The following is a 20,372-nucleotide window of genomic DNA, read 5'->3' as shown; positions in this document are numbered from 1 at the left end:
TCCCTTGCTGGCTCTCACACCTCTCCATCCCTTGCTGGCTCTCACACCTCAGCCATTCTGGTGGGTATGGGGATTCTTTGTTTTGTTCCTGGCAGTTAATGAAGTTCATCTTTTCTTTTCTTTTCTTTTCTTTCTTTTTTTCATGTGAGAAAGGTTTATTGTGGGGGGAAAGGGGCAAAAGGGATAACGGAGACGAAGGGAAAAAAGAGAAAAAAGAGGAAGTTCATGTTTTCTATTTCCAGATCTCCAAACTGGGAATGTATTTTTTTTAGCAACATGAAAAATAATTTAAAGTTATATAAAAGCATGTCATTGAATCAGAGTTCCTATGCTGATGTAGTCACTTGAGCTAGGAGGCAGATTTCTTTAGGGTGTTGTATTCATGTTTAAAAGAGGCAGTGTGTGCTGATGGGTCTGTCCTCCATGTTGGCTCATCTGGAAAGGAAAGCGGGTGACTGTAACTGCAGAACTGAGATGGGAGACAGGGGACTGCCACAGGATCTGGGTCACACAGGCCTGGCCCATCACTCAGCTCCTGGACTTCATTGTCTAGCTCTCAAGAGACAAGGCTAGCAAGATTCCTTCCAAGCACTAAGATACAAAAATGGTGTCATTTTAATGTAACATTAATAAAGATACTTTGAACTTGAGATTTATCTGCAAGCTCTAAGTTCCTGGAGCAAGAATCTTGAGAGCAGAAGCCCTACTCCCCTTGGGCAGTGTGGCCTTAGTCCATCTGCTCAACCTACCCATGTCTCTCTCCAGCACATAGAGTTTCCTATGCCGTGTCCACTCCGGATGTTTGAGATGCTGGTGGTGCCTGAGCAGGAGTACCCTCTGGTCTGTGTTGGCGTCGGCAGAGGGCGAGACTTCAACCAAGTGGTTCGATTCGAGACAGTCAATCCAAATTCTACCTCGTCGTGGTTTACAGAGTCAGGTTTGTGGTTATTATGTAATTGTTAACAGCAATTCCAGCGGCTGATGTATAGGCAGTGCGTGTTCTATATGTCCTAGCAAGACAAGAAGTCTTAAGTGATGTTGCAGGAAATACTAAAAAATGAGAACCGGCTCATTCTCGCGCTTTGGGAATGGGGACAGCAGAGGGGTAAGACGTAGCTGCTAGAGTTTCCCACTGACATAGGATCTGCAAGGATTCGCCACCGGAGGAGTCAGATTTTAATAAGGCTCACAAGATTAGGTTTTAGTTGTGCCCAGAGATTGAGTCACCATTGTTTCTGAACTGAGTTTGTGTTGCGTTTTACGACTCATCTGGGTTCCAGAGAGAAAGGTACTGCGGCAAATGTGCCAGATGTACACCACAAAGGCCGTGGGGGTATTGAAGCCCAGGGTTGGCGTGGTAACCACACACCAGTGGGAACCTAGCGAGCTGGGTGGAGAGATTGTGGAGTTCTAAATCAATCTCCATGAGATTAAAAACAGGTCGGCCATTGCCCGCCAGTGCATGGCCAGCCAGGCTGTCGGGGCAGAGGCTCAAACACAAGAACGTGCCGCTTTCCTTTTTTAAATATTTCCCACAACAGAGTGACTATCCTGGTAAACTGGAAGAAGGGATAACGTGCTATAAAGTGTAGTTAGTGCATTCAACACATTTAAAACAATTTAATTGGAGAACATATGTATATAGAATATGCATATACTCTTTAAATGTGGAAATAAATTGGTGTGTGAATCTGTTATGGGCCCTGGTTATTTATATATTATTGTGACCTACATAACAGGAAATAAGAAATACTGATTTTTGTCTCATGGTTTCACACACTGTCAGACACCAAGGCAGAGAGGGCCTCCTGGAGTAGAGCAGTTCCTGGCATTGGGAGCGTGTGATTCCCTTCAAAGCCCTGACCCTATTGATGAACTTCCATCAGGGAGTCCCTTGCTTCCTAAGGATCCCACAGCTTCTCAGAATAGCACCACCAACCAGCTGGGAACAAGAATGAACCATGAGGGGCCAGCAAGAATGCTCAGTGGGTAGAGGTGCTTGCTGCCCAGCCGAATAGCCAGAAACCCACGTGGCAGAACACTGAGTCCTGCAAGTTGTCCCCTGGCCTCCACACCACCACACTGTAACTCTCATGCACACATACAAGTAAATGCATTTAAAAGGCATGAGCCTATTGAAAACATTTGAGATCCAGACCATAACTGTACATATTTATTAAATGCTTCTTGTAGGAAAATGTGCCTTACCGTAAAATAAGGAGCTACCGGTGTGGTCTTCTGATTTTGAGGAGTGTATTACTCAAAGTCACACACTTTAGGTAGCTGTTGATCTCGAAGGCCACAACATATATACATAAGCTTTGGTTGCTTCTGTAGACTCTGGTGCGGTTGAGTAGTAGAATGCATATTTAGTGCACAGTACGCACAAAGCCCAGTGTGTGGGGGCTGCACAGACGTCACAGCCCTGAGGAACACACACGGCTCTTGCATTTGTTTCCTATCACCCATGTGAGACGGCTCACAACTGCGTGTAACTCCGTTCCAAGGGAACCTGCATTCATTCATACGAAGTCCCACACACATATGCATAATTAAAAATAAAATATGAGAGAGAGAGAGAGAGAGAGAGAGAGAGAGAGGAGAGAGGAGAGAGGAGAGAGGAGAGAGGAGAGAGGAGAGAAGAGAGAAGAGAGAAGTTCAATCCCAAGCACTCTCTCTTCCTCCCTTAAAATATGAAATCACACTCATTTCTGCTAATTTTACTTGGAAATATCTGTATTAATATGACCAACTAAATCATGGTTCTCCAAAACCAAGTAATAGTTTAGTACATGAGCAAATACTCTTGACATTTTGATAGTGTTTTCTGTTTCTTTTGTACTTACTTTTAGAGTTTTACAGAATTCAGTTGTTTGGTGCTACTGCTTACATAAAGGGCAAGTCTTTCTGAAATGCATATTAATGAGTATTTACAGCTGCCAGGGGCCAGATGAGGTGGTACACACCAAGAATTCCACCACTTCAGAGGCTGAGTCAGAAAGATGTGATTTCTGGGCTAGCCTTGGCTACTTCACAAGGACCTTGTTTTTTTTGTTTTTTATTTTTTTAAGATTTATTTATTATTATATCTAAGTACACTGTAGCTGTCTTCAGATGCACCAGAAGAAGGCATCAGATCTCATTATGGATGGTTGTGAGCCACCACATGGTTGCTGGGATTTGAACTCAGGACCTTCAGAAGAGCTCTTAACCACTGAGCCATCTCTCCAGCCCAAAGGACCTTGTTTTAATTAAAAAAAAAAAAAAGTAATGGACATTTCATAACATTGGTATTTTCAAGCATTTAAAAATAATTTTAAGTGGTATAGATTTAAATTTTTCCTTATTATTTAACTCCAGTTGCCCTGTCTGTATCATCAGTTAATTTTACTATTTTAATCTCTGTCACTTTAGTAAGGAAGTCAATATAAGTGTCATTGAGTAGTTAGTGCAAGCCACTACTTCCCAAATGTGAGCTTACATCAGAGCATTCCTAGGCTCTAGGTCTGAGTGTTTCCTTTGGGAAGCCCACATTCAGTGCTAGTAATGTTGAAATGGTGGTCACCATACTTTAAGAGCGTATGTGTTAGAATGGAGAGATGGCTCCGTGGTTAAGAGAACTGGCTGCTGTCCAAAGGACCTGAGTTCTGTTCCCGGCACCCATATGGCAGCTCACTGTAACTCCAGTTCCAGGGATTTTCACGGCTTCCTCGGGTACCAGGCAGGGAAGTGGTGCACAGGCATACAGACATACATGCAGATAAATCACCTATAACACATAAACATTAATTTTCTTTCAATTCATGTGTACACAAATCTCAGACTGATAGAAAAGATGCCTTCAGAGGGAAGCTACAGTACACCATGAGTACAGGTGTCTCCTGCAGTTGTGCTCTTGTACTCGATATTGCTAATGAAACTTAAGTGATTTAAAGTTAAGTTACAGATGGAAGTTAATTACTATTTCTGAAGTATTTGTGAGAATTTTTGAAAATAATTCTTATATAATTTATTTTCTCAAATATTAAATGTATGATGTCAAGTTAGTGAACAGACATTTCCTTTATAGCAACTAACCCTAATTACCTTATAAGTGTTGGATCCAAATAGTTTTCTTACAGAAGTTTGATTTTAGTTTGAAACTCATATTGTACTATAGCAAAATAATAGAAAGAAAACTTTAGTTTTGTGGTAAATAGATCAGACTGAACTCTCACACTTAAAAAACATGAGCTTTCAATATCTTATCTTTAGTTTTTAAACAACCTATTGATGGTGAAAAGCCCCTTTTACTTTTTTCTCTTTAAAAATACTGTAGAGCCAAGTGTGGTGGTACGTACCTGTAATCCCAGCACTTCGGAAGTGGAGGCAGGAAGATCAGGAGTTCGAGACCAATCTGAGCTACATAGTGAGTTCGAGGCCAGCCTGGACTACATGAGACCTTCTCCCAAACAACACACTCATATACTTGAATATATACACACACGGACACCTAAGGGATGTTTTGTTATGCAGTAGAGAATGAACACTTCATATGGGAAATGTGAAACTGTTTTCTAGCAAGGCATGTTAGGTGTGAGTTTATGGGAAGTCTATGAAACTTAATAACAAAAAGAGTAAGCAAGGCATGGTGGCTCACACACATAACCCAGCATTCAGGAGGGGAAGCAGGAGACTGTCGGAAGTTAAGGCCAGCCCAGGCTACGTGATAAGTTACAAGCCAGCCTGGTCTGAGAGTGACACCTGTCAGAAGTGGATGGGGTGGGGCTGAGGAGGAGGAAGAGGGACAGGGCACAGAAGAAAGAGAGCATATCTCCCTCCTTAAAAGATGACAGATGCATGCACCACACATTGGAAGCCGGGGTGTTACAGCACACTGAACCTGAGCAGGTCTCCTCACAGACACTGTTGAAGGCAAGCTCCTTGCAGTGGTATGAGGTTTCTCTTTGGCTTTTCCAAAGTCTCTCACGTTATCATTCACTGTCTGCCTGGTGAGACGGCTGGGACACACCTGCTTCCCAGCTTCATCTTTCTTAACAGGAAAAGGTTGCTGGATGAGAAATAGTTTGCTGTCAGTCCATCTCAACAATGCCTTAGTTCTCTGAAGTATAATTTTAAACACATTCTAATTGTTAAAAGAAAGGCCTAATTTCCTGACCAGACCTTAAAACAGCTCCTTCCAAAAAAACTTCACATGGCTTATTGAAGGATTTCCATAAATATAGAAATCTCTCTCTAAGGTCAAGAGATAAAATATAGGGAATGATTTGGACTTTTAACTTCTATTACCCCAAGTCTCTTACACTCTGATTAACTCAAGAGAGTATTAGCCAGGTACCAATGTTCCTTAAGTCTGGGGGATGGCTCCGTGGGTGCCCTGCCGCCATGCAAGCATAGAGACTCGAGTTTGGATCCCTGGTTGCCCACATGTTGTGCATCTGACCTGAGTGTTGAGGAACAGAGTCAGGGCAGTCATGGAGACTGGTTGGCCAGACAGTTTCAGGTTCAGTGAGAGACCCTGTCTCAAAAAAAAATGGGAAAATGATGGAAGACACCCAAAGTTTACCTCTGACCTACACACAGAGCCAAAGCAAGCATAACACACATGCATCATATACACATACGTATACATATACACATACACATACACACACATTTCCATATCCATATACACATACATATACATCCCACAGACACATTGAGTTTCTGAAAAAAAGTTTAAAAGTAATTTGTTTAATTCTTCAATTCTTTGATTTAATACACACTGATCACATGAGCCAAGCATTTACTTACATCTGGTTACATTCAAAGCACAGCTCAAATGGTCTGAGTTTAAGATCAGAAATTGGCCAGAACTGTAACTTACAAAACAGGACTCCTCATTTCAACTGTAAATGTAAATATCGTTCTCATTAGCAGTATAGCTGAAGGGCCAGCTCTGCTATACCCATTGTCCACATCAGCATCAGAACATATCCCAGTGCAGCTCAGCAAGAGACGTCCACCCACTCCAAATGTAGTAGTCCACAGTTCCTGAGACGTCCACCCACTCCAATTGCAGTACTCCACAGTTCCTTTGTTAGTTGTTGTTTAAGAAAAAATATATTGTAAGTATTGTAGATTTCTGTAACTTTATCCAACCGTATTTTCTTATGTTGTAGATGCCCCGCAGACAAGCGTCACTCATGTGACCCAGCTGGAGAGAGACACCATCCTTGTGTGCTTGGATTGTAAGTCTCTGTTTGTGGGTGTCCGCTGAAAACATTGCTCTTTTCTTACTCTCGAGTGACTTCTGTTTTTCTCTAGGTTGTATAAAAATAGTGAATCTCCAAGGAAGATTGAAATCCAGCAGGAAATTGTCATCAGAACTCACCTTCGATTTCCAGATAGAGTCCATAGGTGAGGCATTGTTTCGTATTTCTTTACATTGTGAATTGTTTTAAATTATTTATGTGATAGTTCTTGACATTATAAATTTATATTACTGTTAAAGACTTTTTAATTTGACTATAAAAATAATAATAAAAATAAAAAATGTAAATATAAAACTGATGCCTGGACATGAGCCTTCCAGTCTCCATTTGTGTCCCAGAGCTGAGGCTGTCCCACAGCCCTCCATACCCAAATCCTGCCCAGACAGAACTGGTCTCCAAGGAGTGCTGATATACCTAAAATCAAAGGCTCACAGACCCACAGGAAGGACGATCTCCAGTCAGAGATAGAAAGACCAGCTAACACCAGCGAGAACCAGATGGCAAGGCGTAAGTGCAAGAACATAAACAACAGAAACCAAGACTACTTGGCATCATCAGACCCCAGTTCTCCCACCATAGCAAGTCCTGGATACCCCAGTACACCGGAATGATGATAGAGGACTTTGGAAAGGACATAAATAACTTCCTTAAAGAAATACAGGAGAATACAGGTAAACAGCTAGAAGCCCTTAAAGAGGAAACACAAAAATCCTTTAAAGAATTATAGGAAAACACAACCAAACAGGTGAAGGAATTGAAAAAAACTATCCAGGATCTAAAGATGAAAATAGAAACAATAAAGAAATCTCAAAGGGAGACAACCCTGGAGATAGAAAATCTAGCAAAGAAATCAGGAGTCATAGATGCAAGCATCATCAATATATTACAAGAGATAGAAGAGAGAATCTCAGGTGCAGAAAAAAAAAAGCCCAGGACCAGATAGGTTTAATGCATAATTATATCAGACCTTCAAAGAAGACCTAATATCAATGAAATAACAGAAAGAATAATTAATTTTATATACATTCAAAACTTGCACACGTACTTTATTATTTAAAAGAAATTATCAATCTTTAAGAATGAGTAGTGCCTGATATATAAAGGACACATGTAGGTAAAAGTTTTAAAAAGTACTCAGGGCTGCTGAGATGGCTCAGCAGATAAGAGCACCCGACTGCTCTCCCAAAGGTGCAGCGTTCAAATCCCGCCAACCACATGGTGGCTCACAACCATCCTTAACAAGATCTGACTCCCTCTTCTGGAGCGTCTGAAGACAGCTACAGTGTACTTACATNTAATAAATAAANAAATCTTAAAAAAAAAAAAAAAAAGTACTCAATAAAATTCTAGCAAACCCAATCCAGGAACACATCAAAACATTCATTCACCACAACCAAGTAGACTTCATTCCCTGGATGCAGAAATGGTTCAGTATACTGAAATCCATTAAAGTAATCCACTACATAAACTCAAAAAAACCACATGAACATTAGATGCTGAGAAAGCATTTGACAAAATTCAGCATCCCTTCATGTTAAAAGTCAGGGAAAGATTAGGAATTCAAGGCGCAAACCTAAACAGTAAAAGCAGTATACAGCAAACCAGTAGCCGACATCAAACTAAATGGAGAGAAATTTGAAGCAATCCCATTAAAATCAGGGATTAGACAAGGCTGCCCATGCTCTCCCTATCTATTCAATATAGTATTTGAAGTTCTAGCTAGAGCAATTAGACAACAAAAGGAGGTCAAAGGGATACAAATTGGAAAGGAAGAAGTCAAAATATCACTATTTGCAGATGATATGATAGTACACTTAAGTGACCCTAAAAACTCCACCAGAGAACTCCTACATCTGGTAAGCAACTTCAACAAAGTGGCTGGATATAAAATTAACTCAAACAAATCAGTAGCCTTCTAATACTCAAAAGATAAACAGGTTGAGAAAGAAATTAGGGAAATGACACTTCACAATAGTATCAAATAATATAAAATATCCTGGTGTGACCCTAACCAAACAAGTGAAAGATCTGTACGACAAGAACTTCACGTCTCTGAAGAAAGGAATTGAAGATCTCAGAAGATGGAAAGATCTCCCATGCTCGTGGATTGGCAGGATTAATATAGTAAAAATAGCCATTTTGCTGAGAGCAGTCTATAAATTCAATGCAATCCCCATCAAAATTCCAACTTAATTCTTCATAGAGTTAGAAAGAGCAATTCTCAAATTCATTTGGAATAACAAAACCCAGGATAGCGAAAGCAATAAAAGAACATCTAGGGGATTGTGATTAAAAAAAACTGCATGGTATTTATACAGTGACAGGCAGGTAGGTCAGTGGAATAGAATTGAAGACCCAGCCGGGCGTGGTGGCGCACGCCTTTAATCCCAGCACTTGGGAGGCAGAGGCAGGCGGATTCCTGAGTTCGAGGCCAGCCTGGTGTACAAAGTGAGTTCCAGGACAGCCAGGGCTAAACAGAGAAACCCTGTCTCGAAAAACCAAAAAAAAAAAAAAAAAAAAAAAAAAAAAAAATTGAAGACCCAGAAATGAACCCACACACCACCTTAGGTCACTTGATCTTTGACAAAGGAGCTAAAAACCATCCAGTGGAAAAAAGAGAACATTTTCAACAAATGGCGCAGGTTCAACTGGTGGTCAGCATGTAGAAGAATGCAAACTGACTGATTCTTACCTCCTTGTACAAAGCTCAAATCCAAGTAGATCAAGGACCTCCACATAAAACCAGATACACTGAATCTAATAGATGAGAAAGTGGGGAAGAGCCTTGAAAACATGGACACAGGGGAAGATTTCCTGAACAGAGCACCCATGGCTTATGCTCTAAGATCAAGAATCGACAAATGAGACCTTGTAAAATTGCAAAGCTTCTGTAAGACAAAGGACCCTGTCAATAGGACAAAACAGCAACAAACAGATTGGGAAAAGAACTTTAACAATCAATCCTACTATATCAGATAGAGGGCTAATATCCAATATATACAAAGAACTCAAGAAGTTGGACTTCAGAAAACCAAATAACCCTATTAAAAAATGGGGTACAGATCTAAACAGTTCTCAACTGAGGAATATCAAATGGTTGAGAAGCACCTAAAGAAATGTTCAATATCCTTAGTCACCAGGGAAATGCAGTTGGGGTATGGGGCCACCTACTCATCTCCAAATTTTTAAACCCAGAATGGCTTATGTCTAAAGGAAATACGGTGACAAAGTGTGGAACTGAGACTGAAGGAAAGACCATCCAGAAACTGCCCCTCCTGGGGATCCATCTCATATAAAGACAGCAAACCCAGACACTATTGCACATGCCAAGAAGTGCTGACAGGAGGCTGTTATACCTGTCTCCTGAGAGGCTCTGCCGGAGCCTGACAAACACAGAGGCGGATGCTCACAGTCAAACATTGGACTGAGCATGGGAACCCCAATGAAGGAGTTAGAGAAAGGACTGAAGGAGCTTGAAGGGGTTTGCAACCCCATAGGAAGAACAACAGTATGAACCAACCAGTACCCCCAGAATTCCCAGGGACTAAAGCACCAACCAAAGAATACACATGGCTCCAACCACGTATGTAGCAGAAAATGACCTTGTCTGGCATCAGTGGGAGGAAAAGCTCTTGGTTCTGTGAAGGCTCTATGCCCCAGTGTAGGAGAATGCCAGGGCAGGGAGGTGGAAGTGGGTGGGTGGGAGGGGGAGCACCCTTATAGAATCAGGGAAAGGGGAGATGGGATATGGGAGTTCTGGAGGGAAACCATGAAAGGGGATAACATTCGAAATGTAAATACATAAAATAGGTAAAAATAACTGAAATCTGCCTTATTTATGCCTCTGCCCTGTGTTCCACTGTTTTTCTAATGCCATGTCTTAGAAAATATTGTACAGGTTTTTGGAAATATCCACAAGAATGTCTACTGTGCCATCATTTATAATAGGGAAAAGTTGAAATAATTGTTCATCATTATAAATGGATGACAGTTGGAAACTTCAACATAAAGCTTACCTTGATGGTGTGGAACTAATTAATGCAAACACATCTGAGAATGATAAATGCAGAAGTGATTACAGTACTATCCGAGAGAGACGGATAGGCCAGAATGAGGTCAGGGTTGGGTTGAGGGATCCAGCTGTTTTTCTTTGTTTGAAGCAAAAGCAAATGTAGTATTTAATCTGGTAATTGGAAAGAGTGTGCGTGCGTGTGGCTTCTCTGCTGTTGTCTGTGCACTTCTGTGTGCTTATATGGCTTTATTTTTTTAGTCACTTTAAAAAAAAAACTTCTGTAATTTTTTTCCTATCAAAAAGATGAATGTACCATGTATATGAATGCTTTAAATTCAGAGGTAAAGATGCCATATCATATGCGATACTGAGACTATCCATGGAACCTTTGCTGTGCAGGGTAGGTGGGGATGACGGGATGCTTGCCTTTGCACTTCTGTACTTAATAGTAACTGAGCTGTTTTTGTCTGCCAGTTTGTCTACAAGACAGTGTGCTAGCTTTCTGGAAACACGGGATGCAAGGTAGAAGCTTTAGATCTAATGAGGTAAGTCATCTTTTGAAGCGTGCACATTATGTAGTCATATGAAGCCAGGCACGGTCTCTTGTGCCTGTTGTCTTAATGTTAGGAGGCCCAGGCAGGAAGAGCATTTGAACTTAAGAATTCAGGTCCAGCCCAAGCACCATAGTGACACCATAGGGACACAATAGGGAAGCCTGTATCCTCTAAAAAAATTAGATGACACAAAATCTGTTGAAAGCAATTCTTTCAACACTATAAATTCTAAGTGATCCTGTAAGTGTGTTGAGTGCAGTGGTAAAGTCAGCACACGCTCTGTGCTCTAGAGCAGAGACCTCAGCCTTCCTGACGCTGCACCCTTTACCACAGCTTTACTCCTGCTTTGGTGACCTCCAACTGTAAGATTATTTAACTGCTACCTCATAACTGTAAGTTTACTACTGTCATGAATCATAAATATCTGTGTTTTCCAGTGGTCTTAGGCGACCCCTGTGAAAGCAGCCCACCAGTTGAGAACCAGTGTTCTTGAGCCTTCTCAAGCCAACAGACTGCAATCCGTACCTCCCATGCTTCTATATAACTACCCTAGGACTCTAAGCAAGAGCCTCTGACACTACTAAATAAGTCAGTTGCCTTCTCAGCTTCCCAGACCTGGGACTTAACAACAGTGATAACCACACACAGCAAGGTACAGGCTTGCCTCCTGATTCTGCTGTCCAATGAGACATGGTTGGTGGTCCCTTTATCTGAGCCCTTCCTACTGTACAGAAATAGCACATGGCATACTTAATTCAGCTCAACATTTCTGCTGCCAGTGCTTTAGCATAAGCAAGAGGAATGGTTGACCCTAAAATGTTATTGGCAGGTAAAACCATCAAAAACTTCCCCAGGATTCCCAAACCAAACTCAGTAGCATCCCCTGAGCAGGTTAGAATAGAATAGGGCTCAGGAGCAGAAGTTAATTGGAGGCCTTTTCCAAACTACACAGCAAGATACTCAATATGCCTCTTGAACTCCACATCCTTTCCCCCCCCCCCCCAGACAGGGTTTCTCTGTATAGCACTGGCTGTCCTAGAGCTCACTCTGTAGACCATGCTGGCCTCGAACTCAGAAATCCGCCTGCCTCTGCCTCCCGAGTGCTGGGATTAAAGGCGTGCGCCACCACGCCCGGCACTCCACATCCTTCTAACTGGCAAGGCCCTGCCTCCCCTGTAGGTAGAGGCCAGAGCCACCATTGCTAAAGTAAAGGAATTTCCTTTATCAGTTCAGCATCACGTGAGAAGTGACAGAACAATAGTGTTTCTAGAACAGCTCATTATAGGGTTTTGATGGAATTATTATTTCAACATGAAGTGAGTGTTTTAAGTTTCAGTCTCACTATTGCTAGAGGTGTGACTTGGGCTCTGTTGTGTTCTATAAGCCGTCAACACTGAGTTCCTCCTCTCCTTTTTTTGTGGTCTCAATCTCGATTTTTTTTTTCCTTTTTTATTATTATTTTCTTTATTTACATTTCAAATGCTATCCCGAAAGTTTCCCATACCCCTCCCCCCACCTCTGTTCCCCTACCCACCCACTCCCACTACTTGGCCCAGGCCTTGCCTTGTGCTAGGTCATATAGAGTTTGGAAGACCAAGGAGCCTCTATTCCCACTGATGGCCGATTAGGTCATCTCAATCTCGATTTTTATTGCTCACGTGGTTAGTGGTCAGTCACGCTGAGGGTATATTCTATCAGAAAGTGGTGCTGAGGAGAGCAGGGAGGAAGTGGGAAGGCTGCGTGTTCATCGAGAGCACGTCCCAGACGTCAGACTTGCAGGAGTCCTGGGAAGCCCGTCCTGTCCAGGCTGCAGGACCCAGAGCTGTTCCCACAGAGTGGACATCTGCCTGAAATCCCAGCCCACAATCCAAACGCTGTGCTGGCCTCTAAATGTTTACTGCCATACCACATAGCAACCGCTCAAGGCACAAAACCAGGTTTGAGTGGCTGGATGGTGTCTGTGGTCTTGCCATTCTCATTAATGTAAATGACAGGACACTTTGAATGAAAAAAATAATTTTGTGCTTTTCATTAAAATTTTCTCTGGAAGTCTATAATCTAGCAAGTAATTTTCCTTCACCAGTATTTGAGGATTCCGAATTTGTCACATTTTTCCCTGAACTAACAAACTGATGTGATTACAAACTTATAACACATAATGATGAAGGGAAGGCCTTTTCCCATCCTACAAATTGTGGGAGTTCAGAGTGGGCCTGGGGTTTTGCTGTAATGTTGCCCATGAACTATCCAGACAGAACTTTGTACCTGTGGAGTCTGGTGTGGTGCCACAGGCATGTAATCCATTCAAAAAACCGAGTGAGAAGGGCCCAGAGTTCAGGTCTAGCCTAGGCTATAAAGCAAGACTCTGACACAAAAGAAGAGAATAATTTTTAATTTGAGTAATCTTTAACTTGAGTAATTTTTAAAATTTATGTTTCAACTAAACAGGTAACACAAGAAATTTCAGATAACACAAGAATCTTCAGACTCCTTGGATCTGACAGGTATGAAGTTGGGCTTCGCAAAATGTCTGGTACTGAATGGGCTCCCAGACCAGTGTAAGGCTGCTTACTTTTTTGGAAGGATTGAAATTTCTGCATGTTCAACACTTGCTTGTTTTTTAACTATTGAAAATTAGCCTTCCATGTGATGGAACCCTTAGTTCTGACACTGCTGTTAGTATTCTGTTGATAACAACGTACAGCAAAAGGCAGGCATGCTGGATGTCAGCAAACCCAACTCTGAGCAGTCTAATAGTCATTATTATTATTATTATTATTATTATTATTATTATTATTATTATTATTATTATATTCTGAATTACCTTTAAGTTGGTAAACAGACTGTTTTAGGATTAATAGGACTAAGCCAACCCCCTTACCCCCATTACTCCTGTAGAATTGGTTTCTCCTCAGTCCTTGCCCTTCACACCCTCAAGTCCTAGAAGAGCACTGATCTAGAGGTAGGCAGTGGGCACCTCCCAGGGCTGGAGTCAGAGTGACTGGGAGTGGATTCTGCCCATAAGAGCAGCACTTGGAGCAGTGTCTAAAAGAAGCCATGGTTGGCTGCTTAGTTTGTTTGTTTTTTCTGCTGATGCTAGTTTTCATAAATAAATAACTTTGTTCTGTTATGTGTTTCTTATTACCTTTAGGGTTGTGGTTTTGGAAAGTAGGCCAACTGATAACCCAACAGCAAATAGCAATTTATACATCTTGGCGGGTCACGAAAACAGCTACTGAGGCACGGTGTTCTTGAGAGTGACCTGTGGAGAGAGTGACCACAGCTGCTGCAAGGAGAGTGGAAGAGTGAAGCTATGCAGACCCTGCAGGAACCTAGCCTCTGCTTCTTGTAATTTATTGTGGCATGAGACAGATGGGAGAACATTTTGTTTTAAGTGGTATGGATATATTTAGCATATTGAACCACACAAGTGCTTAATTCATTGTTATGTAATCTTTGTACATATAAGCAGTATTTTTCTGTGAAACTTCATATTGCTGAAGGCATACACTAAAAATTTATGTAGATAATGTACTTTTATGAGATGTAAAAGTGTCTTATCTGTACAGATGTAAATGTTGATTAAAATGCAACTGGGGTTAATATTTTAAGAATTCTTTAGTATATTCTTGGGTGTGGTCATATTACAAAATGGGATGCTGTCAATGAACCAAGACATTAACACTATTGTATTTTTATTATATATAATTTAGTAATATGGACATAAATCCTGTAACTTTTAAAATGGTTACGAGCTGTAATCCTTTTATAATCTTGTTTTTAATTTTAATGCACGTGCACTGGTGTTTCTCCTGCACAGAGTATTAACATGTGATGTGTTCACAGAGAGGCTGTGACTCCTGCCGTGAATATGCATTTGGTCCTACAACATCTTTTTTACATGTATTTGGATTGTTTTCTATGTGAAACAAGCCAGTTAACCACCTGTTGTAGTAACTGATCTTTTTTTATATTTAAGCAGAATCGTGTAAGATAGCTTGTCTGTGCTTAGGATACACCTTTGCAAAAACTTAAATCACAGAATGGCGGTACCACGGTAGAGCACTGCAGCTGTCACCAGGGTTACAGTGTGCATAAGATCAACTAGCATTGCTGAGAAGTCCACACTAGACATTTCACAGTCACACTGAAGAGCTGTCACATTCCAGAGTGAGGTGATGAAGTTTCTCGTGGGCTTTTACTTCTGTTGGCATTAGTTTATCACGTCCATATTTCTTTTGATTTTGAGTATTAATCCATGGCCAAAATAACTTAGTTACTACCTCATGCAAACATTATAATGGTTACTACAGATCACAAGAAGTTAGTTTGGTTAAAATCATTGTTGATTGGTTTTTTCCAATGGAGTGTATCTGTTTTATCAAGGTAAATATCAAGTTGTAGCAAAGTGCACACCCCTGACTCTCTTTGGTATATGTTCATATGTTCTTTATATTTTGATGTGAGTATATATACACTAAGAACAAGCTAAATTGTGATTTATGCTTCATTTATTTTAACTGATAATGGTTTTAAATATGTTCCTGGTTGTACATACTGTAAAATAAACATGTTTTTTAACATGCTGTTGTGTAGTTGCTTGTCAGTCAGCTTAATAGCATTAGAGGGAAAAGCTTTGTGTGCTGTCAGATCGTAAGCATCCAGTTCTTCCATGATCATCATTGTTTGATCTACATTTTAAATATAATGTTCCCACATTTGAGAAAGAGGGCATCTTTTGTAGGATCTTGATATCTTAGCAGGAAAAATAAACACTCATAGTGTTTTAGTTGAAGCAGGAGTAGGCAGTTTATATCTTAGCCAGATATAGCCCACCTCCTCTTTTTATTAATAAAGTTGTGTGAGAACACAGCACCACCTATGTACTGACCCATCGCCTAAGGCTGTGCCTATACTTCAGTGTCACACTTGAGTCATTTCAGAGGAACAGACCGGCCTGAAAGCTCATGTGTCTGCTCTCTGGCCCTTTACAGAAAGTAGGCTGTGACAGCCCGGGAGAGCACAGCGAAGGAGTGTTAGGGATGCAGTTTTGAGGGGCAGGGGCAGGAAGAGGACATGGGAAGAGCTGGCTGAGTAACCAAAACACTGTTTCTAGTGCACCTTCCACTCTCAGGGTGACCTTGTGTCATTTAGTCCAGAGCCATTGGTTGTCTAAGAATCAAAGCAATTGTGGATGGTACTTTCTCTAATATGACTAATCAACATTAATTACTAATGACACTTTTTTTTTTTAATCCACTTACATGAGAATGACATCACTAACTAGCTGAAAAGACAAACTTGGGGGGGGGGGTTAAGAAACCAGATTCTGCTCTTAGCACTGCAGGGCAGTTGGTGCTCTTAAACTTCAGCTGATGTTCATTCCACTCCAGTCTGTACATTACATCTCAGAAATGGTCACATTGAACTGTCAAGCACTTAGAAATACTGCCCCTCCCTGAATATGTACATAATTCATTGCTTAGAAGCCATAGCTCTTGCGAGGTATCTTTGGACTCTTTAGGGAGTAAGGCCCACTTGTTTTTGTCTCTATGGAGTATGAATTATTCTGGTATGCCCCACAGAGTAAGAACCACTGGGATAAGATTGTGTTGATGTCGGGCTGGTGAGATGGCTCAGTGGGTAAGAGCACCTGACTGCTCTTCAGAAGGTTCAGAGTTCAAATCCCAACAACCACATGGTGGCTCACAACCATCTGTAACAAGATCTGACTCCCTTTTCTGGAGTGTCTGAAGACAGCTACAGTGTACCTACATATAATAAATAAATCTTAAAAAAAAAAAGATTGTGTTGATGTCGACAGACCACTGGTTTTGAAGAATCATTTATATGGCAGTTTCAAGTGCCAATTCCTAAGTTCCACAAAGGGGTCTGCTAAGCTAAATAGGGGGAGCTATCTTATTCTGTCTGATTTCTTGTTAACTGTGTTCTTACTGGGTGTGAAAGCAGCAGTTGCTTACGGGGGATTTTGGTGGATGTGTGAGTCATGTTTTAGTAGAGACCACAAAAATAAAGGTTTTAGTCATCCTCCCCATTACCAACACAGAAGGGAAAGTATGGGTAGGAAAACATAGCCTAAAAACCCTGAAAGGACTTGGAACATTTGTGGTGATCTATTGAGGTACTGTTGCAGATTGGAGACAAGACAGAAGTCCATCCAGTGAGAGTGGTTGGGGAAGACAAAGGTAAGCAGTACAGTCTCCCAGCTGACATGGAGGGTCATGAGTTCAAAGCCAGGCTGGAACTGTAGATAAAGTGTTCTCTTGTTTTTTCTGTCTCCCTCTTCCATATGTGTGTGTGTGTGTGTATGAACATAAACATATAGGTTGTATGTGTGTGTATGTATATGCACAGCACACATAATATGTATAGAAAGAACAAACAGTATCTTGGATATGCTTTGGGGAAAGAGAAACTTACATATAGACAGCTGTAGACATCCTTGGTAGAAGCAAAGGAACTTAATATGCAGAGATGGGTTGACAAGGGTGATGCTATAGTTGAAATGCAAAAATATTGCACTTTCAAGGAACGGTGATGTTAAATGCAGTAGAGCTTATAGTGTGTGGACAAGGACCTGGCACAGTGCTGGAAAACCAAAGTGGACTGGTGAAGAGTGTCTGTGTAGGTAAGGAGCTTGGAGGAATCAGGAGTGCGCACACCTGTGGAGACAGGAGACTCATACTCAGAGTCTTGGCTACTTAGCAAGTCCCAGGTCACAAAAGGTTGAGAGGAGCCAGTCCTTGTGATCTTTAATCCCAGCACTTGAGAGGCAAAGGCTAGCAAATCCCTGAGTTCAAGGCTAGCCTCTTGTACATAGCAAGTTCAAAGACAACCACCAGGACTGCATAGAGACCTTGTCTTAAAAAGGAAAAAAAGAAAAAGAAAAAAGAAAAGACAGGTGTCAGGCTGGGGAGACGGCTCAGTGGACAGAGATCTCTATGCAAGTGGAAAGACTTGAGTTTGAATCCGTAGAATCCTTGTGAAGCTGGGCTCCATCATCTGTAATACCAATGCTCTTGGGGCAAGATGGAGAGACAGGACAATCTTCCCAAAAGTCATAGGCCAGCTACCCTGTCATACACAAAAGAGGACAAAGACCCTGTCTCAAGGTGAGAAGCACTTAACACACACACACACACACACACAGAGAGAGAGAGAGAGAGAGAGAGAGAGAGAGAGAGAGAGAGAGAGAGAGAGTCCAGTAAAGATGGAAACAGGCCAACATGTTTGTACGTACATAAAGTGGACTACTGGTGCACCTGCTGAGAAATGTTTTCTAGCATAAAGACAAATTATATAAAAATGGGTAAGTGTGAGTTTAGTCGAATTTAATGGAATCATGTTCTGGTCTTGAGTGAGTGAGGTAAATGTGCTTCCAGATTTAATTCCGTTTAAGATGTGATCCTTGAGCTTATTCCCGAGGGAATGGGGAGGTGAGGTACGGGTGGGGGGGGGGGGGAGGAGGAGACACCTATTAAAAAGGGAAGATAGATATAGATATATATCTTCCGACAAAGAGAAGCATATGGTACGTGTTTGTTTGTGTGCCTCAGAGTTCAGTTTATTCTGAGGTTAACGACTGAAATTCGGGTTAACATGTTTGTCTCAATGCCACATTCAATGACATCTGCCTTGCTTTCTTCCCCACTGGGTGACAAACCCGCCGCCCTACTCTGAATCTGCCCAGGGTCTCTGGAGCAGCGTCTCGCTGAGTTCCATAAATGGTATTAATGAGCCACAGCTGACTCCAAACAGCACAAGGAATAAGGTAAGAGCTCAGTGTGATGGATGGAAGGTAACCCTGGCAGGGAACGAATCGAGCGAGAGCGAGCGAGAGAGTTTTGTGGAAGCTGCGCGGCCTGCGCGTCCCGGTTGCCCTGGCGACACCACAGTGGCTCGGTCCCTCGGGAGTTCTGTGGTGGCAGCAGACTGCAAGGGCTGGGGCTCCCCGAAGCTGAACACCGCTGTGTCACCGTCGCCGGAGGCTGTGCCGTGTAAGTGCAGGTTCCCTGGCCAGGGAAGGCGGAGAGCAGGGTCTGCGAGGCTCGGGAGGGCGGGGGTGACGGGGCGCACCCACGGAAGAACAGCCCTCTCGTGGGTCTTGGGGGTGCCAGAGAGGGACAGGGACGCACCTGTGCATCTAGAGACCTCTTGTGGCCTGGACCCAGGGAAAAGTGAAGGCTTAGAGGCTTGGAAATAAAGTGAGTTTTTGCCAAACTTCCAGGTCTTTTATCACTCGCCTGAAGCGTGGGACATAAAGAAAATGAGTTGTGTAGACTGTGTAAATTACGTGGTGGGCTTAATTTCTGAGAATCTAACAAGATCGATTTCGTTGACAGGAACACCTTCATGCGCAGGAGTGTGCTTTTAAATTGTAACTCCGTAAGACAAGTCTGAATGATCTGCAGAGTCCATTTTCCGATCAAGTTTATTAAACATAATGCATGTTTGGTTTTATTGGAAACAGCTAACTACAAATTGTGGGGAGCTTCCTGAGTGAGCTTCCCGGGCTCTGAAACTGTCTCTGCCCCTCCACATTTCTAAAGCCAGGGATTGGTCGTGGCTGGTTTTTTACGTTTCCTGGGACCTCTTAGGTTAGGAGAGTCATTTGTCCACCCTTCCTCGCCGACCGGCTTGATTTTGTTTGCCTTTGTATTCCTTGTGCTTCTTCAGCCCCCAGGACTTAGTTTGTGAAACAGTCTTGAAAACTAACCTCCAAGTGTTCTTTTTCTCCTGTGCACTTTATTTTGTAAATCATTAATAGTGAGGAAATTCTGTAGCAACTTTCTCAGGAATTTTAAAAACCTGTTGTTACCCTTAACCTCAGCCCCTGTCTGTGGGTCTTAAAATCGCTGGTGGCCCCCAGCCTATTCGTGTCCTTGGCCTTTGTAGACAGAACTCCATTAACTCAAGGGTCAAATACTTAGAAATTCTGAAGTCGCCGGGCGTGGTGGCGCACGCCTTTAATCCCAGCACTTGGGAGGCAGAGGCAGGCGGATTTCTGAGTTTTCGAGGCCAGCCTGGTCTACAGAGTGAGTTCCAGGACAGCCAGGGCTACACAGAGAAACCCTGTCTCAGAAAACAAACAAACAAAAAAATCTGAAGTTAAGAAGGTACACCACTTGAAGCTGAAGGGAACTGATAACTATGGCAAATATTTTCCACCAACAGCTATATTCATTTAATCTTGGCCAAATATAGTGCTAATAATAATCAACATATTCTTGCAGGTTTTGCTTTTAAAAAGAAAATTAGAAAATGAAACTATAATAAGACCTAGCCTACTGTATGCCAGAGAATAGGCAGGCAATGCAAGCCTGGCGTGATGAATGGTGTTGTGAGGGGGGTTGGGCTGGGGTGGGCACCGTTAGAGTCAGCTGTGCGGGCGCGTGGGGTGGGCACCGTTAGAGTCAGCTGTGCGGGCGCGTGGGGTGGGCACCGTTAGAGTCAGCTGTGCGGGCGCGTGGGGCGGGCACCGTTAGAGTCAGCTGTGCGGGCGCGTGGGGCGGGCACCGTTAGAGTCAGCTG

General features: G+C 42.2%; 2 protein-coding genes across 7 annotated transcripts in view; both read left to right on the top strand.

The window, feature by feature from the left end:
- Nucleotides 1-15,407, top strand: part of Map4k3 (mitogen-activated protein kinase kinase kinase kinase 3) — a 144,099-nt gene extending 128,692 nt beyond the window's left edge. For 4 of the 5 annotated variants that reach the window (XM_029531468.1, XM_029531467.1, XM_021217729.2 and 1 more), the window contains 6 exons: nucleotides 766-937; nucleotides 6,162-6,230; nucleotides 6,307-6,399; nucleotides 10,741-10,811; nucleotides 13,269-13,324; nucleotides 13,972-15,403. In XM_029531468.1, the coding sequence (XP_029387328.1) occupies nucleotides 766-937; nucleotides 6,162-6,230; nucleotides 6,307-6,399; nucleotides 10,741-10,811; nucleotides 13,269-13,324; nucleotides 13,972-14,059 (549 nt within the window). In that variant the 3' untranslated portion in view covers nucleotides 14,060-15,403. Of the gene's footprint in view, nucleotides 1-765; nucleotides 938-6,161; nucleotides 6,231-6,306; nucleotides 6,400-10,740; nucleotides 10,812-13,268; nucleotides 13,325-13,971 lie in introns of all 5 variants that reach the window. The other variant, XM_021217728.2, reaches the window with a different exon arrangement.
- Nucleotides 15,408-18,386: 2,979 nt separating this feature from the next.
- Nucleotides 18,387-20,372, top strand: part of Cdkl4 (cyclin dependent kinase like 4) — a 55,578-nt gene continuing 53,592 nt past the window's right edge. Inside the window, exon 1 of one of the 2 annotated variants that reach the window (XM_029531441.1) lies at nucleotides 18,387-18,612. The gene's annotated coding sequence lies outside the window, so the exon portion shown is untranslated. Of the gene's footprint in view, nucleotides 18,613-18,686; nucleotides 18,839-20,372 lie in introns of those variants that run through there. The other variant, XM_021218366.2, reaches the window with a different exon arrangement.

The sequence above is a fragment of the Mus pahari genome, chromosome 18, assembly GCF_900095145.1.
Source record: "Mus pahari chromosome 18, PAHARI_EIJ_v1.1, whole genome shotgun sequence".
NCBI lineage: Eukaryota > Metazoa > Chordata > Mammalia > Rodentia > Muridae > Mus > Mus pahari.
This window is presented reverse-complemented; position numbering and strand designations above follow the sequence as displayed.